At 40.1% G+C, this 24658-nt stretch overlaps 1 protein-coding gene across 1 annotated transcript; it reads left to right on the top strand.

Moving 5' to 3' along the window:
• The first annotated feature begins 2882 nt into the window (after positions 1-2882).
• On the top strand, positions 2883-20457 carry erlin2 (ER lipid raft associated 2). The gene is made up of 12 exons (XM_004567290.5): positions 2883-2999; positions 7513-7620; positions 7984-8065; positions 10743-10789; positions 11006-11067; positions 11171-11296; positions 11405-11478; positions 14525-14583; positions 17032-17123; positions 17234-17323; positions 18431-18510; positions 18598-20457. Exons 1-12 carry the CDS (start codon positions 2914-2916, stop codon positions 18775-18777), a joined length of 1086 nt encoding a protein of 361 aa, XP_004567347.5. The 5' UTR covers positions 2883-2913; the 3' UTR covers positions 18778-20457.
• Positions 20458-24658: the final 4201 nt, after the last annotated feature.

Here is a 24658-nt window from a genome sequence, read left to right as displayed (position 1 = left end):
TCTTTACAAATGAATATGTACGTTAGCGTTCTTAGCATATCCTTTGTAGTCTCAGTTTATCTTCTGGCCCTTCCTGGGTCTGGAATATTTAATTTTGTGATCTCTTTGTTTCCCTCGGTCAGGCCTCCTTGTCTGTCTGGTCTGTGTTTTGTCTCTGTGTGCATCTGTCCCTGTGTCAAGTCTGCATATCCTAGTCGCAATCTTAGTATTAATAATGTTTCCTGTTTTATGATCCTCTCTTGTCTACTGTGTGTTCTGTTGGGCCTAACTTTCCCATCTCGTTATTGATGATTTGATCCTGCTGTGTTTCCCATGTGTCTCCACTTCCCCATAATCGCCCTCCTGTCTCAGTCTCCCCCGTCCTTTGGCAGAGTGAGTTGTTTGGTTCCATCATGTTTTCTTGCTCAACATTGGTTTCGTTCTTATTTTCCCATTGAATTTGTATTTTCCTGTGGCTAGTTTTCACATCAAAAGGCCCTTTGTTCATTTTCACCTGCCTTCCTGTGTCTGCATTTGCCTTCAACACACCAAACTCTAGCAATATGCCTGTATGCATATTTTTAAATGGTCCTATATAGCATGATTATCACTTTGAGCCTCAGATCAATCTACTGATCTTGAATGAGAGGTCAAAGGTCAAATGTGACATGATATTTAAAACTTTTATACTGTACTTTCTATATGTGGATAATACAGAGCACACTTGTAACCTTCACAGTTTCTAAATTATGTTTTTGTGTTTATTTTTGACCAATAAATCATTAAGTTGACATTGAAGACCTCATTGGATGTAAGGCAAATTTGAATGGATTGTTAACAGGACCCACCTCTACACCTGTACAAGGTTTTATAAGATGATATAAGATAACCTTTATTAGTCCCACACTTGGGAAATGTGTTGTTTCACAGCAGAAAGTGGACAGTGCAAAGTTACAGTAGCAAAAATTAAGAAAAACACTGGAATAGGATAAGATAATAAAAATAAGATACTATGTACAATAGAATATGTTATATTATGTTATGATGTCAGAAAAAGAGGATTGCACTTAGTGTTATTGCACATGTGTAGATGTGTGTGTTTGGTCAGCTGTGAAGTCCTTGTTGTTGAGTCTGACAGCAGTAGGAAGGAAAGACCTGTGGAATCTCTCCGTCCCACACCGTGGGTGCCACAACCTGCCACTGAAGGAGCTGCTCAGTGCTGTCAGAGTCTCCTGCATGGGGTGGGAGATGTTGTCCAACAGGGAAGACAGCTTAGCCACCATTCTCCTGTCACTCACCACCTCCACTGGGTCCAGAGGCATCCTAGAAGACAGCTGACCCTCCAGATCAACCTGTTCAGTCTCTCCCTGAGATTTATTGTTTACAGACAGAATGAATGACACACGCACACATGTCGTCTTTGACAAATATAATAAGACAAAAAGCTGAAGTTGCACTTATTGCTGTCCTCATTCTGCTTTATAATTGATCTTTCCTTGTATGTTACATGTTTGAAAAGTTTTTTATTTTATTTTGGGCTTGTTTTTTTTAAACTGCTCAACCAAATACTCTATACAAAGTCTGCATATTTCATATAAGCTATAATCTGACCCAGACTATATATGGGCCATTAAGTAAAGAGAATTTATTGGTTCATGGTTCAAGGTTCTTTATTTGTCACATGCATAGTTATACAAGTATAACACACAGTGAAATGTAACCTGACACGCTCCTCGACATGTGCAAAAATTGGGGGGTAGGGGAAGAACATTATATATATATAGTATATATATTGGGTGAATGTGCAATAGTAGCAGCAAGCAGGTGAATTCTGTACATTAATAAGAATAGACATCTGACTATTTTACAGGATATACAATATAAACATATTTAAAATTAAAGGAATTTGAAATGTACATTGTGCCTGGTTTAGAGTGTCTGGAAGAGAGTCCTGTCTCAGTCAATTAGAGATGATGTGAGAGGGTGGGTGTGGGTGTGTTTAGGGCCCGGATGGCTTGGGGATAGAAGCTCCTTGGTGAAAGAACCCATTTCTTCTTCACTTGCACCTATTATGAGAATACTAGTATTTCATTTAAAATGCTTTATTCACTTTCACATTGATAAGTTGGTGGGTAACTGTGCTTTAGCTCTAGGTATTTAGTATTTAAAAGCACCACATGGATGTTTAGTGATAGAACTGTGATGTTTAAGTAGTTCATAAGACCGAAATGTGTCACCCTATATGAGAGTACTGAAAAAAACATTATTTTAGGTATTCACAGGTGATCCTAGCTTCTCCTATAAATATATACAGTTATAACAAATTTGCTTTGTTCTGTGCAAACATGTAATAACTCCACAGCAAACCACTGTGAAAAAGAGCCTTTGGGTTTTAACCATAGTCTGTGGCTGTCTTTCCTGTTGTGGCAGTGTCAGAGGTGTCACCTAATCAGCGTGATAATAACCCCCACCATATTAATCTCCTAGGACCTGGCGTCCACATATGTGGACACCACATTTTGGGTTATTTAGACCAAAGTACTCAATTTTGCTCTACAAGGGCCTGATATCCTTTTACAAGGACATTATACTGCTACTGTTCTATCAAAATTTTAAATGAATATCCTCATATGTGGCTCTTATTTTTCTTAAAAACAAAAATAAGGTAAAAAATAAATAAATAAATAAATCTGGTAATTCTTTGTTTTTATATCCAATATGCCCAAATATCAAAGAGAAATTAAAAATGCATGCCGTGGAAGAGTTCTGGTCTTAGGAGGTTAAAACTGTGGTGCACACAGTAAATCATCTGCCCTACAACACTAACAAAACAAAACTGCATCTTCAACTTGACCCCGTAGATAGCTCTGGCTCAGTGAGGGACATGCGGTTTGCTGGCTGTCCGCCAGAGGGCGCAAGTAAAAAAAGCAAAAGATGCCGCACAGTCAAAAGGAAAACGAAAAAGAAAGTACCGGAGGTGTTTCTTATTTGTGTTGCTGTCATCTTAGCAGAAACTACAGGTAAGATGTTGTTGAGCTACCGAAATGTGCCTTCCTGCATATTTAAACTATGTACCATCGCCGTTTCACATGCCACTAGCATGTTAGAAGAAAAGAGACTGGCTAAGGTTGTTTTACTTAGCAGTGTTAGCTAAACATGATTTAGTGTTTGGCCTCGTGTTAAGCTTTTAAAACGGACACTCAAGTGAAGGTTGAGACATCTTGATAAGGTCTGCCACTGAAAGAGGCTCCTTTCTGTGGGGCAGCAATAATGTAACAACTTATATCCCGCTGTTGCTAAGCCACGAAGCCCATGAATCTGAATCCCATTCAAATATTTGGATTTTTTCATTTGGTTTAGTTGTATGTCGTACGTGGCTGTCCCATTTTAATAATTTTCATGCTACAGTCAGATGTTTAGGGTCTTTCCTTTTATTCGGCGTACATGTTTCGCCTAAGTGTGTTTTAAATTTAATCCAACGTTAACTTGAACTTTGAAATGCTGCAATGGTGGTGTGTTCGTTTATTTGAGGAAGCAGTGCACACAACTTGTTTTAAACGTTTAATACTGGAAGCAAACCCAGTTTCATTGTTTTTAAAGTTTGCAGCGTTAATAAATATATCCAACACTATTGTATATTAAAAACCAAAAGGTTGTAGATCAGTAGAGAAATCAAAATTGGATTATAGCTCTCCATATGTTTTTAAGTATTGTATTTATAAAAGCCATTTGAGTTAGCAGGGTTACCAGATTACATCTCTGCAAATCTTTACTAAGCAAAGCTGAAATGGCTCCATATCTAGCTCCATCAGGTCAAGTTAGTCAACAGGAAGTTTGCAGTTGTGGTCACAAGTTTAGACACACTCAGCATGGGCATAAATGTGTTGGATGCAATTTGGAGTTTTCAGTGAGCTGTTAGTGTGAAATGGTTGTACAGTCAGCTTTAATGATCGTATGAAAACAAGGGTTGGGTCCACAAATTTAAATTTATTTGGGATTTTCGTTGATCCACACAAGGTCAAGAGTGTACATGCAGGCTCAAATACATCATACGCTCACTTAGATATTTCCATAAATGGCGCCAAAAGTTCTACAATTTGTTTTAACTCGACAAGGCCAAGGACTTTTAATTTAGTCCTCATGACTGGTATGTTATCTTTGCCAAAAGATTTATTTGACAGCACTGACTGTATTCGCCGGTACTCAGCACAATGAGACAGTTCCAGGAGCACGGTGCAGATCTAAGGAGGAGAATTTCACAATTTGGGATGGTCTGTACGTAGGTGGAGTTATTCACACGTTTCACCACTTGGAGTCTTCTTCCAGACCTTGGCAAATTGTTACCCCACAGATGAGAGTAAATTCATAATGGGGTGTTCAGGAACTACTAAGACTCAAGCCTGCCATGATCCAGAAACTGCAGGAATACCAGTGAAGCCAGTTTTACATCATCATGTACTGAGAGGATGTCGACCAAGACAGAAGTGATGCTCCCAAATCAACGCCTGTAAGCTTCACTGAAATCTGCAGCTGTCCACATGGGCAAGCCAAATGCCTTCTGGAGAAAAGTTTTAGGGTCAGATAAGGACAAGATTTAGTTATTTGAGCACAGTGACAAAATATATGTTTGAAGTGGTCAAGGCAAGGATTTAAAAACTTCTGAACCAGCTGCCAAGAATGGTGGTGACATCATGTTCTTGGGCTGTTTTGCTGCCCTGTTACTGGAACACTGCACAAAGTGGATGGAGTAATGAAGAAAGGGGGCTAACTCCAAATTTTCCAACTCAAATTAGCAGCTAGATGTTTAATAGTTGTACACAACTGTTACACCCCGGCCTAGGCAACCGGGGTGCAACGCAGGAAAATAAAAATAAGGCAAAAACACCCGAGAAAAAACTAATACGGGCTTCCACAAAAATAATCCCAAAACGACATTTAAAGCAAGATACGACATTTATTTACATCACCAAACACAAGGCGCCAAACTATTTACAACGGGGGGGGGGAAGATCGCGACCATGACATACAGAAACACAGGGCTTAAATACATAGAAGGAGCAATTAGGGAATGGACCACAGGAGGGAAACACAGCTGGGGCAAATTAGACCTGACGAGACAAGGAAACGTAAACTGAACACTAAGATAACACAGACTTTCAAAGTAAAACAGGAAACACATAACAGTCACGCCAAAACAAAACGCCTAAAACAATACACTGCCAACGCCGAACCGTAACAACAACTGTGTGTTGAAACAGAGCAGTGATCCCAAACACACATTAAAACTTGTTTTAGAACGGATAAAACAGGCTAGCACTAATGCTCTGGAATAGTTTTCTCAAAGCCTCGACCTCAAGTATGGAAACTTTAAACTGTGTTTAAAAGCCGAGTCTGTGCCGGGAAGCCTAACAATTTAGTGAACTCTACCAATTCTGCCAAGAAAAGTGGTCAAATATCAAAGCTTGTTGGTGCTACTTAAGACATTAAATCAAATACAAGCAGGCCTGTATGTGTAAATTTGTGCCTGTATATACATGTGAGCCTCGTGGATTAGAGAAAGTCCAAAATAAAAATAACGTGTGCACCACACTTTTTTTTTTCTTTTTTTTTCTCTTAAGATGTGTACTGTGCAATCTTCCACCCCAGAAAAAGAACAGTTCAAATAAAATAATTAAAAACACAAAATTACAATGACATTCATGCTCATAATGATTTTATGGAAACATCTGACCACAAGTGGATATAGAAATCTATCCTATATTAATATATCTAAATATCTAATTAGTATTAACACACCTGAACACTGCCCTGTTGAGAAAGAAGTGGTGTGCAGCACATCAGTAAGTTTGAATCCAGCCTTCTTTCCTCCACATGCTGTAACCTGTAGACATTGATTTTTTTGACATCAGTAAAATGAGTGGTGTTGTTTCTCATGCTGTAATGGTTCCAGCACAAATAAGATCCTGTAGAAACAGCTTGAGCGTGTAGAGACAGAAACAACTTGTCATACTTGGAAAACCACAACCACTGGAGGGGAGATTAATTTGTAACACAGTTTAAAACCAGAGACTGTAGAGCTAATGAACTAATTATGTCACTCGCTAGTTGGTGTCGTCTTGTTGTGAAGCTGACATTACTAGCTATCACCATGTTTCCAAACTGGATCTGAAGACTCGGGGGTGGAGCTGAACAGAAAACTCTCTCTCTCTCTTTTTTTTGTTCTTTTTTGGTTAATCCGTTTAACTCTTGAATCAATTGAGCAGAAAACTCAAGGGATGAACCAGTGTTGTTTCTGCACCTAACAGACAACTGAGCAGAGACTATATTGAACTCTTGCCTTTTGTCACTTTGTTACTGGCAGCGTGTCACAACAAGTCATCATAAGTTCTCATTTGTTTAGTTACATCTATGAGAAATGACAAAGATAACAGTTTTACAGGCACAAAGAACTATTGGCTGAAACAGAGGACAAAATATTAAGTAGATTAAGTAGCAGGCCTGAAAAACTATCTAATGCAGATGAGCAGAATATGAAAGTTATGTTCCTCAGAAATAGGAAAAACTCCAAAGACCTGAAACAGGACTTGGGGCCCTTTTGTTGATCCCACCAGTTCTTTGCTGAGGTCGCATCAGAAATGATCTCAGTGAGAGGGTAGCTGTCAAAGCCATTCTGAAGGAAGGGAAACGGGGAGAAAAGACAGAGATTTGCCAAATTACGCAAGGACTGGACTGAAAATATGTGATAACAGGCCTTAAGGAGTGATGAATCCAAATTTTATTGAAGCAGTGTGGGATCAACATAACAGGAAACTGAACAAAAGGCAGAAACATCGAAAGAAGGAGTTTGAATCTCCTTCGGGAAGCCTGGAGAACAATTTCTGAATCACTGTCACTCAGTGACAAACGAGCTCAGTATACTCCAGTTTAAAAAAACCAAACAAACAAAAATGGACTAAACACCAGCCAGCCAAGAACATGTCTTCATTCATTTGGCGACAGATGTTGCACATTAAAACTACAAATCGACTAAAAATCTATGAACAGACCAGGATGCTGTTGTTTGGTTTTTTTCCGATGTGTTAGGACTTTTGAAGTTATTGAAGTCAGCTGCTTGTCAGCTTAAATGTCAAATTCAACTTTTTGCTTGGAAAAATTTTTTGTTGCTACTTCCATGGCGCGTTTGAGTTTGTTGGCTCGCGTTCTGACCATTTGCACGTGTTTTCTTAAGTGGCAATGCGTTGAGCTGTCTCTAGGCCAACGGTGCTCAATCCTCTTTAAGTGTGACAAGGTCACAGCTGATGTCTGGCTAAGCCTGAGCTGAGAGGAGATAAACCAGTGAGGTAGAAGGAAGCTCCAGTGTGTTACTGCTGCACTTTGTGGCCCGCTGGCAGGATAGACAGTTGTTCTGCGACATGTAGCTGGATGATTGTGTGAGCATTTGATTGTAATTAGGACCGTCGGTGTGAAAACACCAGAAGAGAAGCTCCATCTGCTCATTATTTTCACATGCTGTCTCTCCTGTCTTCTTGCCAGGATGGCACAGTGGGGTGCCGTATTCTCAATAATTGCTGCTCTTGGTGGAGCAGCGCTGTTGGCCTCTGTGCACAAGATTGATGAGGGGCACACTGGAGTTTACTACAGGTGAGCTGTTTTACTTGTTATGTGGGAGATTAGCGTTACACTCCTCTGTTGCACAACTTTCCAGAATCAAGCACCTGCTTCAGATCACTTTGCTTTTAGCATCTTGTCTGTCCCACGGTGAGCACTGTAATTACCAGCTGTTAGCTATTATAAGCCATCTTAGCTTCAGGATATTTTGATGTCATCACTTGCATGGACATGCAGTAAATAATTGGTTCATTGCATATTTTTCCTGTTTAATTGGAGCTCTTTACACAAATGAGTCCTCTGAAGCCTGGAAAATTTCTAGGTTGATGTTTCTAATTTGAGGTTGGAAGTTTTCTGTTTTAATGATTTTACTGATTCTAACTGTGTGTCACACAGGGGAGGGGCTCTCCTGACCACCACGAGCGGTCCTGGTTTCCATCTTATGCTTCCTTTCATCACCACATACAAGTCTGTGCAGGTGAGTCATGCCGGTCCTTTTATTGGAACTCTCAGGTTAATAATCTGAACATTACTCGCTTTATGTCACATTTTGTCTGTGGGATACAAAATAAATAAAAAGAGTATAAATATTATTAATGTCATACTGTTATTGGTAACACAAAAGTAAACAATTTCACGGTGATTTTGCAGTAAAACAAACAATATTTCCTTACCTTGCGTCATAAATATGCTGTGCTTTCCATGGGGTGGGCTGTATTATGGAGTGATGATGTGAATGCTGGATGTTCTGTTGTTCAATTGTTCTTTTCTTTGAATGAATATCCATGTGAGGAGGATTGTTCTCCCCATGCAAACTTATGAAAAAATACCACCAAAGTCTTATGTGACCATATAAGCCAAGTGTAAATGATTTCTTTCTTTCTCAATCACTGTTTAAACATAACTTTCAAAAGGTGTGTGCAGAGGAGTGTCTCCTCTACTGTAAAATATAAGTGGGCATGGTTAAGCCATTATATGGCCCGCTCCCAGAAGATTACAGTGTACTTGCAACGTAAGATGGGAAAATATATTAGACACATGAAAAGCTCTTTGTTTAGCTTCACACTAAGTTGTTATATCTTCAAACTGTATTGCGTTTAAAACAAAAGCAGTCTGAGTAAAGATTAGCACGGTGAAGCCAAATTTTGTTAAACATTAATCACTTCCATGACCTTAACAGCAAGTTGGGCCACCTTTAGCAGCAGCTACAACCAGACGCTTCAGGTAACTGGAGCTCGGTCTCTGCTGTCAGTGTCCACCCTTCTTGTAGCCCTGTAGGAGAGAAGCTTCTCTTTTCAGATCCAGACACTCGTCTCTACAGAATGTTTTCATACACTGTTCATTCTTGATTCTTGATCTCTTCTTTCTTTTCAGGGACTGGCTGCAAAATACGCTAATCATAAACAAAGCAAAGATGCTTTGTATCAGATTTAGCTACAAGCTACTACCTGCAGTCGTTGGGGAAAAATGAAAATGCAGTTTTATGCAATTAGTGGTTTGAATGCAGCTGATGGTAATCAAGAGTTTCTTGTTAAAGCTGAAGTAACTTATCAGGTTGAGTTCTGTCTTTGTTTTGGCTTTAGTAGCTAGGGGCATGGATATTATTTGTTTTCCATACAGCCCAATTGCTTTGAGGTAAACCACTGTATTTGTGAAACATTATTGCTTCTAGCAAGGGGGTTATGGTTTTGGTAGCCTTTGCATGCATGTTATCGTTCTGTTTGTAGCTCAGTAATAATCATATTGTTCCAAGAAACTGGACAAACCGCAAGACTTTTGGAAAAATGTCCTTTGGACAGATGAGACTTAAGTGGAGATGTAATGCAGAGTGCCACAGGTGGTGAAAACCAAACACAGCATATCAGAAAAACACCTCATATTAGCACGGTGGTGGGGGGCTGAGGACCTGGGCACCTTGCTATCCTAGTATCATAGGGTCAAATCTGTCTGACAGCTTAAGCTCGGCCAAAATTGTGTCATGCAGCAGGACAATGACCCCAATGATGTCACATGCATGAACAGGACCAGATCAATGTTTTATTGTGTCCTTATGTATGAAGCTTTGGGACTGAAAGAGGGTGCGCTTTATTTTCTGCATGACTGTGCATAGACAGAAATATGATGCAGAGATAGCGGTCTACGTCCTGAAAGATATAGAATAAATATTTCTGAGAAACACTGAGCAGTGTATTCTTTCCATTTTTGGGGAGTGCGTATGACAGCTGTGAATGGAGGCGTAATTCATCATTCCTCCTTGTGAACATGATATCTTAGGGATTAATGGAATGTTTGGCACAAGCATCGAGTTGAACTGAAGGTGGAGCTGATTACAATTTGGTGGTCACAGGTCACTGAGGGCTCAGTGACCTCACAAAGGACATTTTGACTATGACTGATGAAGTGATGCCCTTTTACGTCCAAAAGGTTAGAGGTCAAATTCACTGTGGCATCACGATGATTTCCAAAAAGACTGTTAGTTGGGGTTATTTGGTGGTACAACCAAAAAATGTCCATTACTCTTGTTAAATAATCCCATCCTTCCATCCAAGTCATCCTCCATCCTCCATATTTTGTCTCCATTTCTGTCTTCATTTATTTATTTGTACTATTTGTATTTATATTTTCTATTTCTATTGTAGAGAAAGAGCTATCAATCTGTCAATCCTTTCCGTGTCCGGGCCGGGTGAGGTTTCCCGTGTTGAGGCAAATTGTATATATTAATTGGCATCTGTGGGTGGACAGCAAAGAAAGAATTTCATTGCACAGAGAAATGCCCTTTCTCTTGTGACACATGACAATAAACACTTTGAATCTTGAATCTTCTGTAATGTTAAGACAAAGACTGCAGGACCACATCTCATCATGTGTATACGGAGTGCTCTTGAGTCCTGATATTAGCAGGGAATGATCTCCACGTATTTAGAATTAAGACCACATTAATTAGGCTTACGAGGAGAAACAAAATGATTCCAGACTGAGATGTTGGTCAGGCTCTCTGTGGTGCTGCACTGGTATATAATTACAATGTGATGTCCTGTTGCTGTGTTTCCTCTGAGTCCTACTGGTTGAGTGTTTTTATTAGCATGTTGGAACCAATAAAAGGAGTTTGAAGTGTTGAAAAACAACATGTCGAATATGTGATCTTTATCTCGTAGACGACGCTGCAGACAGATGAAGTGAAGAACGTACCATGTGGAACAAGGTTAGTTTGCTGTTTTTGGATGTGGTTTCGAGCCTTATTAAACTCAGCATTTATCATGACACAATAGAGACTCCCACACACAACCTCCAACGCTGCAGGGATCAGAGGTTCACCAACGTGTGTCTGAACAACCAAAAAAATAGCCCCTGTCAGTTCACACTGGTGTTTGGGTAAAAGCTTTTGAATGATATGCTGCTTTTTTGTCTCTGTTTTCAGTGGAGGAGTGATGATTTACTTTGATCGCATAGAAGTGGTGAACTACCTCATTCCATCGGCGGGTAATTTCAGCGTTTCGCCACACAGTGTGTTTATCCTAATATCATCGGGACAGCTGTAACTCCATATATAAAAATGTAATTTTTAAAACTTCTATCTCTACAGTGTATGACATAGTGAGGAACTTCACTGCAGACTATGACAAAGCCTTGATATTCAACAAAGTTCACCACGAACTCAACCAGTTCTGCAGCGTTCACTCTCTGCAGGAGGTCTACATCGGCCTGTTTGGTGAGGGGCGCGGGGGCTTCAGGGGGCCATTGTTAACAGTTGGAGAGCCAGAAGTGTTTCAGAGCTTTTCATCTTTACCTGCCTTTTTTGCACACTTTTCCGCCACAGACCAAATTGATGAAAATCTGAAGTTGACGCTACAAGAGGATCTAACAAACATGGCGCCTGGACTTATCATTCAGGTAAAGGCAGAGGATCAGACAGACCCCAGGCCAGAATGAAGTTCAGTGTGATTGTAAATATGAGGTCAAAGCTTTGTCAGTTCCAGTTTGCTGACAGCACAGGGTGTACCACACAGCAGGGCTTTCTTTGCATTAGCTGACTCGACAAAACCCAAGACTCAATGAGAGATAATGGGGAATGCATGATCGGGTACACCCTTTGAATACCAATAAACCCTACTGAGCCTTAAAGTCTAGACCAGACTTAGAAATCAGGTCTAAAAAGTTTTTCTACATTACTAATTAAGTGCATGGTCATTTGTAGTAATGTGCAGTTCTTACTGCTCCAACATATACTCATACTACAGTATAGTAAAACACAGCTCTACAGGTTTGCATATTCCTCTGTCCTCTCTCAGACTCTGTTCCATGTACATCATGTACATGGAAACATTACCTGCTCTGGATCAGTCAACTTATATTATGCTAACATTGTGATCCACATTGTGATTTCTTATCATAATGTCTCATCATACAGTCCCGATCCAGTTTAAGGCCACTTGAAAAATGTTAAAAAGTCATATTTTGCATGGTTGGATCTTAACACGTTTCCAAGTAGAGCTTCAACATGCAACAAGAAGAAATGGGAGTGTGACAAAACATTTTTTGAGCATGCAATATATTGAGAAAAAAAAAACACTTAAACTGAAACAGGCTGTTTTACAGCTGATCAAAAGTTTAGGATCACACCTCCAAAAAACCCTGCAAGCCCCTCAAAAGTTCCAAACATGAACTCAGTAATGAGCAGCTCCACCGTTTTTGTTTTCACTTCAAAAATCAGTTGCGGTATGCTTAATGCAAGTGTTTCCATGAGGTGAGTGGGACCATTTCACCAAGTGGTAGATGAAGACAAAGGCGGCAGCATGAAGGGCATCTACTGTCTGGAACTGTTGTCCATTTTTGTAAACTTCACTTGCCATCCATCTCTAAAGGCTCTCAATTGGATTTAGATCAAGGGAACAAGCAGAATGGTCCAAAAGAGTGATGTTATTATCCTGGAAGAAGTCCCTTGTCCTGCAGTCATTGTGTACTGTAGCGTTGTCCTGGTGAAAAACACAGGCGTTAACACAAAGACGAGGGCCCTCAGTCATGAGGGATGCTCTCTGTGACATCTGGACATGTTTGATACCCCTGCACCTCCTCAAGCTTCATTGTTCCACTGAAGGAAAAAGCAGAGAAGAAAATGTTCTTCCAACTTTACTGACCCATGTTTGGTGCTCTCCTCCAAAGTCCAAACAGTTAGTTTTGTGGCGTTCAAGGAGGCGAGGCCTTTGAAGACATTTTTTGTCTTTGACGCCCTTCAGTCTCAGATGCCGTCTGATGGTTATGGGGCTGCAGTCGGCACCGGTAACAGCCTTAATTTGGGCTGAGGATCCAGTGTCTTGACGGACAGCCATGAGACAGTCATGACAGTGTGACTATCTGACAGAAAATGACAATGAATCCACATTTTTGCACAGATTTGACCTTTTAAAGCATGTGGTCCTGAACTTTTGATCAGCTGTAAAACAGCCTGTTTCAGTTTAAGCTTTGTTTTTAATAAATTGCATGCTCCAAAAAATGTTTGGTCCCACTCCCATTTCACCTTGTATGTTGAAGCTCTGCTTGGAACCTTGTTAAGATCCAAACATGCAAAATATTTTTTTTGTTGTTGTTGCCATTCAAGTGGTCTTAAACATTTGACCAGGACTGTATGTTATTATGTCTTCATTAAAGTGGAAGCTGTGGCTTTAGTCTCTGCATGCCTTGTTAATTAGCATACCTTTGTGACTGAGTAAGACTGTGTTGATAAGATAACTTGGTTAAAAGAGTTTATTTACATTATAAAGAAGGCCTGACTGTAGATCTGTCAGCCGTTTTAAAATTGCTGTTGCTTAACCTTCCTAAGATCTTCATTTTGTTTGCTTACTCTGTAGAAGAAGCAAAATGTAATCATGCTGGTGCAGCTAGAACTCCTCCGAAAAACAGTCAGTGCCAGATGTTCAATCTCACTTCCAGCCTTTGTGCTGCTTTAGCTTTCTCCTTGTTTTTGTTGCTGGACACATGTTAGAGTGGTGTCTGTGTCCTCTAACGGTTGCCAAGAGCACCAACGAGAGTTATTCCTAGGTTACTGATGCAACAGAAATTACAGTTCGTCTGGGAAATGAAACACTAGTTTATTATACAACTGAGCTGTCTGAGTCAAACAAAATGCAATACATGGTTCACATTTGTGAATCAAATTCTGACCTGTAGATATTTATTATAAAGGATTGAATTTAGTTATTCCGAGACGTTCGGATTGGTCCAACCCCAAACCTGATTTTAATGTTTTTAGAGTACACATATTATATAAAAAAGACACTAGAGGCTTTGTGTTGTCTTTTTAGCTTGGATGCTTTCACTTTCAGTTTAGGTGAAGTTCCCTGAGGGGCGTTATTATTCATCCTCTGTCGACCTTTTCTGATCTTGAATGCTGACTGAATATCTGGATGGCAGGGGGTCTGACTCTGAATCATTCCTTTGGAAAGTGCCAAATGTTTTCTTGTTCTAATAAAGGGAAAGCTCAAATGAGGCGACAGAGAGGAACATTTGTAATCATTTACACATGATAATTTTAGCCTAATTAAACCCAGTCTTCAGTCCATAAAATTGATTTACAAAGGCTCTCTCCCATAGTTTGGATCAAATCACAAAACAGTGTTTCTTTAAAGTTACAAGGGAGCCTGATGATTTTTTTTTTCTTCTTCCCCACTGTTAATTCACCTCCTCACTGCACTCATCAGTGTAGCCATGTGTCAGTCCGGAGTGTTAAGGTCTTCACTGGGCTTTACTCCTCCACACATGGTTACTCTAAATCAACAGGAACTGCTGAAATAACAGTTTCGGTTGAGAGTTCTTAAACAGGACTTCACTGGGCCTGGGCTCCTCTCCAGCAGGAGCTTCTCTGGTGGTAAAAAGCTCTTTTTATGGTCTTGTTGGTCGTTGCATTCCATCTGAATGTTTTTTCTGTCCCGTTTATCCACAGGCGGTCCGTGTCACAAAGCCCAACATCCCAGAGAGCATTCGCCGGAACTACGAGCTTATGTGAGTTTTGTTTTTTGATTTGTTTTTCTTCTAATTATTCCACAAGGAATATGAAATGGGGAGGAAAAAATAATATGATTCTTCTAGACTTCTCCTTTGGGGATGTTTATAAGGACTGAATGAGAAGAATATAAAAAAATAACTTGAAATTAAATAATTTAATACACTTAAGTCTTCCATGGACGCCCATATGTTGTTACATAACGGACAGAATTTAGATGGTACTTAGTCATCTGGTCTTTGTTACCTGTGGGTGCATTTACTCTATTACACAATACTATGTGTAACTCTGACTTGTCTTACTGGGAAAGCATGCTTAAATGAAGATCCTTTAAGCTCTTTATGCGAGGCGATGGCAAACATTCAACGCAACTGTAGAAAAGTGAATAATTCACAGAGATCTGTTGTGTGTGAACATGTAGCAGAAGATCCAAAGCAGTGAAGTGAGCACCCACATTCACTCTGACCTTAAAACAAACTACTTTAAATCATCACATTAATAATGACCCTAAATCCATCAGAGCAGAACATCATGTGTAGACCTGCATATGTGATCACCATCACTTACTCACTACATTTGTTAAACATTCCATAGCACGACATTCAAACAGATTTCTATATTCTTTCATTACTACATGGAAAACTGTGTAACTGTGACCCACTGCCACCAGCACAACTAAAAGAAAAAACACACAACTGAACTCTTGACCTCATGCTGGTGGTGTACGCTCCTACAGACGGCACAGGTGAGCTGTTGTCCACTTGGAGTCTGTGTGAAGGACGCGTGTGTGTTTGGTGTCACATGGACAGGCTGAGTGGTCACAAAAAAAATCATCGGTGTGCTCGTGGACTTGTTTGCTGCTTTCCTTCAGGTTCTTACAAAGTTTACGGCACTCAGACGCCCATGTTGTGCATACTGACAAAATAGAAACTGTGGTTTCTATGTTGGCCATAAGTGAGAGAACGGAGGTAGAATAAGCAGTAAATCAGCTATTTTTGCCCCGATGTAGGTACAGCATTCATATCAACCTGTGAGTGGAGGGAAAGCAGTGCTGAAGCTCTGAGTTTTATTGGGAGCTCCTCTCTTATTCACATGTGGTCACTACAACGGAAACGCAACATTTTTGATTCGTCTCATTAATTTATTTTATTTTTTTAAATTAATTTTACACACCAGATGCTCTTTCTGACACAACACCTCTGATCTGATTCTCTATTCAGTGATGTTTCTTATGAAAGGCAAATGTGTTGATACACCGTAGAGCTGTGAAGCATCCAAGTCTTCCAACTCAAACATGGGGCTCTACCTGCCGTGGCGCTTCTGAATAAGGGAGCAGCCAAAACAAGCTTGTGCTGCTGAGGAGTTCGATTGATAAAACTTTTTGGGTGGGAGCCTAAAAAAGTGAGTTTTATTTTTCTGACCTTCTAAAAAGTGGAGGTTCTTGGTTAAGCAGTGATGTGTGTGGAAGAGTTAAAAAGCTGCACGGATTAAAACCAACGTTTTTTTCAACTCGTTGATGCAGTCATGGAAAAACTGGACCCAGAAGGGAAACGGCTCTAGCCAAGGGCTCTGCAGTAACTCACATCTATTTAAGCAAAGAGTGTATGCATGCATGCATGAGTGCATGTGTGCATGCGTAAAATTATGAAGAAATGTTCACACTAGCCACAACAGTGAGCTGTGTACTTCGACAGCTTGATAAGAATCTAGTCTCTTGTAATAAACTGATTCCTTTTTAAATAAGTCTCCAGTATCGCTACTTTCACTTTGTTAGATTCGGTCACTAAAGTACCTTTCTGACCTGTGGGAGGCAGTAGCATCTGTATTTCTGGTACTTTGTTTAGACAGCAGCACAGGAAGTCAGGCTTTTTATCCTGTTTTCCTCTATAACTGCTGTTTGTGGAGGGTAATTAGATCTTCGATTCACGTGTTTCTTTCAGTTTTGTTTCCACGACAGACTTCGTTTTGGTTTTTGTTCTGGACAGTAATAAAAACATTGTGAATTTGAAACTTGAGATCATAGTGTTACAAAAGGCAGTCCAGTCTGTGGGAAAGGCATTAGTCATTAGTCTCCTGAGTGGACACTAGTGGCTCCTCTGAGGCTGAAGGTAAAACAGAGAATTAGTGTGCAGGTTTTGCTGCAAGATGTGGTTTGGATGCCAGAATAACAGATTTGAGATAAAGGTTTGGAAAGTTGTGGGGGCAGACGCAGGGTTGAGCTCCTTTGCCAGTGTCTGAGTGCTGTGTCATGCCCTTCCACAAACCTTGGAGCTTCTTTGGTAATGATGTTGATTTCTGTGGAAGTTAATATTGAAACAAACCACAGACATCCGGCAGCAAGCAGCTCCCAAAGTCAAGCTTGCACACAGAAGTCACATGTAGCTCTCAGTTAAAGCATTTTTGTTTTGTTTTGTTTTTTTATTAACTGCTCTTTAACATGTTCGCAGGGAGAGCGAGAAGACCAAGCTGCTGATCTCCCAGCAGACACAGAAGGTTGTGGAGAAGGAGGCAGAGACGGAGAGGATTAAAGCGGTGATAGGTGAGAAACTGAAGCGAGACTGTCGTGTTGAGAGCGCTTTGTTCGGAGTTAGTTGCACTCAACGTGCTAACATGCTTGGATGTTTTGGGGTTTTGTTTTGTTTTTTGTAGAGGCTGAGAAAGTGGCTCAAGTTGCAGAAATCAAGTTTGGACAGAAAGTCATGGAGAAGGAAACGGAAAAAAGAATCTCTGAGATTGAAGGTTTGTATCCAGCAGTGAAGGAAGAAGAAAGAGGAGCGATTGTGGTGCTTTGCATTCAGCGAGGAGAAACGATTCATTCATCACCAGCATGAGTCAGAACCATTGATACAATGTAGGAGGGAGACATGCTTTTACTGTGTTATTGCCAAATTCTGACCCTGCTATTCAAATGCGGTGGCAGAAATGGAGCCTCATCAGACCAGGCAACATTTTTCTAATCGTCTAGCCTCAGCTTTCTGTTCTTAGCTGATAGGAGTGACACCCAGTGTGGTCTTCTGTTTCTGTAGCCCAGATGCAGATATCTTGGCTGGACATGCTCTGTGTTTTGAAATACTCCTCTGCATACCCTGGATATTGGGTATAAGTTGTTATTTGATATACTGTTGCCTTCATATCAACTCAAATCAGTCTTGCGATTCTCTTGATGGCATTTTCACCCAGATAACTGAGGCTTACTGGATATTTTCAAACCATTTTCTGTAAACACAAGAGATGCTTGTGTGGGGAAAATCCCAGCAGTTTCTCAAATACTCAGAGCACATGCAGTCACTTATATCATCATTCTGATCCTCGCTTTGAACCGCAGGTCGACTCGATTACATGCAAATACACAGATTTTCTGCTGACTGCTCATTAGTTTAAATGTCTAGTTGAACAGGTGTACCTAACAAAGTGGCCAGTGAATGTCTGACGTCAGTGTTTCATACAAATGCACTTTTATTAAAACAGAATGATTTCATAAGAATGACTTGATTTAATTTACTGGGCTCATTTTTAAAGTATTCTGTTTAAATTTTAAAGGGATCCTATTTCTTTGATCTCTAAAATGAATGTATCCATCAAGTGAACTGCATTGTGAGTACGGTACAGGTACAGTTTTATAAATCTGATAATGGAAAGTGTAAAACTCAGCAGTAAGTACTGCCACATGTTTGCTCTTTTCCAAGGGCATTTGTTTTGGCTGCTGCATTTGGGAGTTAGCGGTTGGGTCAAATACATATTTGCAGAAAATCCTCCAGCTTCCCGCTCTCTGACGCCTACGGTAGAGTTTTTGTTAAACTGCCATGCCGCTAATGATTCATATGAGTTTGTGTTTGTGGTTCATAGACGGTGCTTTCTTGGCCCGGCAGAAAGCCAAGGCTGATGCAGAGTTCTACACGTCTCAGCGAGCGGCTGAGGCCAATAAGGTAAAGACACAAACACATATTGTGGTTGACAAATGTGGGCTGCAAAATTACCTTCCTTCACTGGAATCCTGTCGCTCCCTCTCACAGCTCAAGCTAACACCAGAGTACCTGCAGCTGATGAAATACAAGGCCATCGCAGCCAACAGCAAAATCTACTTTGGGAGCGACATACCACAGATGTTTGTGGACTCTGGCTCAGCAGGGAGCTCCATCAAGGCCTCGGCAGCCATGGACATTGTTGCCGAGCACATCATGGACCTGGATTAGGCAGGAAAGTAGTGGCACCTGCTGGAATGTTCAAAGGCAGAGCACTATCAGCTGAAGGAGATCTGCCTACTGGGGGTCTGTACTTCTCAACACATCTGAATTACTGCTAGGAATCCCTGTTCTCCAGCCTCAGAGCAGACAACATGAGCATTCGCTCTGTCCTGATGGCCACTGAAGTCCTCTAAACACAGTGTGATTAAAATCCGTTATTGTCATTTAGCAAAATAAGAATTTAAAAACATGTCCTTGCTACTGCTGCTGCTCAGTTTTAGATTTTTTTATGGTCTGTGCATCAAGCCTACGTAGCCAAAGCATCAAGGATCCCAAATCCATCAATACTTTGTTTGTACCATCCATTCCACTAAAGTAATGGCTGTATTCCTCAAGCATGCCCACAGCCAACAATGTCAAAGGTTGTTCTTTTTAAAGGGTACCTTTAAACACTGCCCGTCTCTATGGGGAAGTCAGCTGATTGGTCTCATTCATGTCAGGGTAGATAAACATGCTTTAATTAGTTTTTGATACGGTCATTATTTAAAAAGCAAAATAACCATCACAAAGCAGGTTGAGTGTTTGGGTGAATGTTCTGCAGAAACCATGCTGTTACTTAGTTACGTGTTTCACATTTCCACACAGACTGTAATCAAGAGTGTTTTTTCTCTGCTCTCTGCCTGAAAGACGGACCAAATGTGTCTCTGAGGATGAATGTACTGAGGTAGCTGTTCACTGTCACATTTGACAACATCACTGGATTGCTGCAGTTTGTTTTTTCAACTTGTTTTGAACGCTGGATTTGTGCACCTGTGTGAAGTTGTTATATAATTTCTGTATACGTGTTTCTCACATTGAATAACTGATTAAGAGACTATTTGTTTCTGGAGTTTTCTTCTTCTTTTTCCACCCCCACTGTGAAAGAAATATGACATAACCAAAGTATTCATGTGTGACATCAGCTTCTCACAAAACTATTAAGCAAAATTTTTATGCAACCAATTTCGTGGGCGTCCTGTAAGACTCTTCATAAGACAAGAATTAATAATTGCCTTTTAGTCTTTGGTGGCGTGACGCAGCTGTGGAGGAGGAACACTCTAGGATGTAGTAATGATGACGAGTTTTTAACCATCCATAAACTCAGTCTGTACTTTTCCGTTACTCACTTCAGTGATCTTATAAACGTCATACGATCCAGTGATTCTGAAAACAATCTGTTGGGAAATCTTCATGAGTCCACGTTGAGTCATCTCTGAGGTTTTACAGCCAGGACGGTTTGCAGAATGCACGACTGAGCGCTGATAACCATGTGCTTAAATTTCCAAAGAACCAATTGGTGTGAAGGACCGACTGGTTTAGGGGAATTGGCGTGCTTGGTATAAGCAGCGTCACTGTGAGCAAATATTTCTTTAGGCCAGGAGCCAAATGGCATTTTTACAAAAAGTTATTATTATTTTAAGATTTTCCGTAATCTGATTCGTCTGTCATTTTTTAATTTCTTGTAGCTATATCTTCACATCATGTGTTAGTGGACACACTTTTAAAGAAAGTGGACCACTTTGCTGTCAGTGATGTTTTTCAAAGGGACTGGCACCCACCCACGCAAATGTTTTTGTACTGACTTCAGCTGTGAATGTACAATCAAGGCATTGTCTTCTGATAATAAAGTACTGTGTTTTCTTCTTTGCAGTTTAGTGTATAAGATTTATGTATTTATATATTAAAACTGGTTTTAGATTTGGCCCCAGGGCTGAAATTTGGGCGACGGTTTCTTTTAAGAAGTTTGAGTTTTCAATATAAAGTTTCCTCTAATCTCTTAAAATGTGATTTGTTTGTTGTTGTTTTTGTGTTTGTTTGTTTGTTTGTTTTTCACTGTTTTTAACCTACTACTCCATGACTTTTTAATTTTTTGGGAAAAAAAACATTTCTCCTTATTTTGGGGGAGCTTTAGGGCCCCTAATAATATATCAATCATAACATTTGACACAATTTGACAAAATACATCAAACATTTGACCCTAACCCCATGATCGTGCGCAAACACACACACACACATGTTGTGTTTCCATCCCTTTTGGGGACATTACATTAACTTACATTCATTTCCTGGAGACTTATCCTGGCCCTTCCCATCACAACTGGAATATTTCTAACATTTTGAGTTATTTTCAGCACTGCTCAGTGTCAGTCATTGTTAATCTTCAAAAGTGACTAGGTTACTTTTAAACATATAACACTGTCAAAAGTGTTCATTTAACACTCAACAGTGTTGTATTTAACACTCAGAGGAGTGGACCCATATAGACACTCTCTAGTGTTAATTTAACACTGGAGATTTTGCTGTGTTACAATTTGCGAGACCGCACAATGTGAGTGTGTAAACAAATTTGTGCCCCAACAACAATAAGTAATACACGACCACAGACACAGTTACTTTACCAACTGACCCCTGAGCTCCTAAGTGTCCCTCAAACCTGATCCACTACTTCACTGTCACTCCCTGAAAGCTCACTGCCCTCACTTTCTGAGGACAGAAAGTGCAGTTTCCTTCCATAAAAGGTTTTTACATTCATGTCCTGTAATTATGAGTAGATTGTAAAGTAAAAAACATTGACTATGATTATATAAATACACCCAAACACATCTCTACACACATATGCAGATGCATTATATTGCCTGAAAAAAAATAGGCTAACTGCACAGTGTTGCCTTGAGGCAACGAATGAAAATTAACAGTTTTGCTGTATAAATAAATTTTAAAAAGTAGAACAAACATTCAAATATGCTTCTTAACATATTCATGCACATACAAGTATTTTTATATACATTTATTTCACTATAAACATGTAAAATTGTGATCTTTATCTTGCCTCCTAATGGAGATGTCGCTCGTAGTGCAGCTTGCAGAAAGTCACACCACCTTCAACTCATCATTTTATTGGAAAGAGATGTGCCCGGTAGCATTATTTGAAGAAAAAAAAAAGGTTGTTTTGTTTTGTTTTTTGAAGGGCCAGTGTAAGGCATGAACATGTGGTTTGTTGCCTCAGGGCAACGCTATGCAGCGGAGGGTTAAAGAGTCTTCTAGAATAAAAATCAAGTTTTGTGTAAGTTCCAGGGAAGGAGAAAGGAGTGACATTTAGTTGCTCGATGAGGCGGGGGTGAATTACATGGGAACCACACTAATGAGGCTTTAAAATGCAGGCTCTTTTTCCCTTTTATTTTCCTTCTCTTTTTATTTTCTTTCCCCAAAAGAATCAAAGCTTAGAAACAAGTCACAATGGCTTTTATATACACAGATTTGTATTTTGAATTGAATTCCAAAGGACTGTTTGAGGAACACTTGCTTTGGAGAGGACCGCTGTTATGTCACAAAGTGTGAATGTGAAGAAGCCTCTGTGTTGTAGATTTGCTGAAGAAATGTTTAAGTAAAGCTCCATCACTACTTTATACGTGGGAGAGCATACGACGCCAGCGAGCAGAGAAGCGGAGGGAGCTGTTCTGCTGCTGGAATAACAACGAGGCCAGATCACGCTACGGTGGGGAATCAGTGGCAGCGGGACAGCGCCCTACCTCCCACGGCGAGACGGGCTGGTGCCGATTGGCGTGCTACAGGAAAGCGGCGGGCAGAATTAAGAGCTCTGCCCATCCGGGCACGCCGAAGCAGAGACACTGATAGGACGGCGAGGACGCCGCCGGGTTTCCCCTTCTGCTCTGATTGGCTGGATTTTTAACTTTTAGTGACTTTTACGCCGTGGCGGACGCCACTGGACTTTTAATGTTTGTGTTTTATTGATTTTTATTGTGTGTTTTCCCTGGCCAGGGTTGTTTTAATTCCTTTTACATTTTTAACTGTTTTTGTATAATAAATTATATTTTAGTGAAGTAATTTTTAATTCAGTCTATTCCCTTGGCTGCTCCACAGCTCTATCCGTTTTTTGTGAGGGTTTCCCTCCTTTAATAATGTCAATAATATTCACTATACACCAAATTGTTCCTCTTGACTCTATCGTGGCCATTTTTGGCCAATTGAAACCCATTATAACCACCTTTTTTGATTCCTTGTTATTGACAGTACTATAACATGCGGTTTAGGTAAAATTGCTTTTATTCTAAACTCAACACATGAAAATTGTAGTTTTTAATGTTTGGTTTTTTTTTACCAAATTACACCATTTACCCATTTTTGGCCAAGCAAGCAATTTCATGTAATATTCCGAGTTTCTAGTAGCGGTATTTGATGGCTTACCACACTCCAATGGACCAAAATAATGAAACAATTTTGACGTAGACTGGAATAAATAATGACGCATCAAACATTACATAGGCTGCAGTGAATTTCTGTGGATGCAGGCTATTGAGCTTTGAGGTTCCCAGTCAAACTTAGCTTTGAAGCACATGTTAAAAGCACTTTTACTCTTGTATTTTTCATAAAAAGATGCCATACCCAAAATAACTCTAAAAAACCAAAAACCAAAAAAGAAACCTAATTACAGGACACTTTGTAGAGTTCAAAGCTGCAGCTGCAGCGCAAACAACGACAAACACTGTTTGTAAACGTGTCCTGGAGTTTCTGCAGGTGCAGACAGAGCTACTGCTGTAAGTAAGCCTAACAGCTTCCAGATCATTTATTCTGGCCATATGGCAAGAAGGTCATCACTGCTTCAAGCACTGTCTATATGATCTGGTCAGAGAGCAAGGACGGAAAGCAGTGCTCTGCCCTTGAAGAAGAGACATCTGCCCAAGATGAAGAAACTTCCTCTCCAGAAGATGAGGGGACAATCTCCAAAGAGGCTGACTGCATCACCACTGAAGATGAGTACTAGCCAGTGTGTGAATCCTCTTCTTTGGGGGAGGATTGGGGTTTGGGGGCATGGAGGTGGAGGCCGAGCAGCTGATGGAAAAGAACATAGGAGCATTTTCTGAGACCGAGGAGCCGGTGACTGAGTGGATCCCTCATGAAAGGAAAACCATGTGGGTCCCACTGAAGAGAGACTGCTCTACAATCCAGTACCCACTGGTATCAAACCAGATGTCACCCTGTATGCAGTTCCCTGCACTAGCAGCCTGAGATATACTTTTGACTTTTTTTATAACAAAGGAGATCTTTTAGCTGCTGTGCACCCTTACAAACCTGCACGGGAGGCAGAGGTGTGAGGATTGGAGGATTATAGATGAAGTGGAGATGTGAGCCTAAACCAGAATAAAGCAATATATAGCATGTTGGATGACAACACTGGAAGTTCTCAGGAAGTAAAAAAGGGAAAGGGGTTCAGACTCCAACTGACGGAGGAGCTCCGAGGACAAACTCTTGGTCACTCCTCAAATGAAAACTGGCACAGGGGAAACAGGAAACAATAAACAGGGGGTGGCCATTTTTGGCCACGAACAAGCTGAGAGGGATTTTTTTGTTTTTCTGTTACTGCAAAAAAAACCCAAAGATGCATAAAACTCATTGATACTTTTAATTATTGCTATGCATCTAACCTCCATCATGGTTAGAAAATAAATCAGTTTGCATGTATTATTTAGAAAAAAAGATGGGGATTTTATGCTTTTATCCCTATGTAAATCATTAAAATTATGTGATCTAACTGGTATTTAAAGGGTTACAATTATGGATTTAATTGAAATTTTGGTCTTGATGAACAGCACTGATGCTAATCTAAAAAATCAAGTCAAAAAAAGTGGAAATTTAATAAACAAGGGGTGGCCATTTTTGGCCACGAACAATCTGAGAGGGAGTTTTTATGTTTTTCTGTCACTGCACAAAAAAACAAAGATGTATAAAAGTCACTGATACTGTTAATTATTGCTATACATCTAACCTCCACCATGGGTAGATAATAAATCAGATGGCATGTTTTATTTGGGGGAAAAAATGGGGTTTTATG

The sequence above is a fragment of the Maylandia zebra genome, linkage group LG12 (genome assembly GCF_041146795.1).
Source record: "Maylandia zebra isolate NMK-2024a linkage group LG12, Mzebra_GT3a, whole genome shotgun sequence".
NCBI classification, from domain to species: domain Eukaryota; kingdom Metazoa; phylum Chordata; class Actinopteri; order Cichliformes; family Cichlidae; genus Maylandia; species Maylandia zebra.
This window is presented reverse-complemented; position numbering and strand designations above follow the sequence as displayed.

Excerpts from the sequence above, each read along its gene's own strand:
- erlin2 (XM_004567290.5), top strand. The coding sequence starts at position 2,914 with ATGCCGCACAGTCAAAAGGAAAACGAAAAAGAAAGTACCGGAGGTGTT. Across the intron at positions 11,297-11,404 it reads GGTCTACATCGGCCTGTTTG|ACCAAATTGATGAAAATCTG; the intron begins GTGAGGGGCGCG and ends TTTCCGCCACAG. Across the intron at positions 17,324-18,430 it reads AAGAATCTCTGAGATTGAAG|ACGGTGCTTTCTTGGCCCGG; the intron begins GTTTGTATCCAG and ends TGTGGTTCATAG.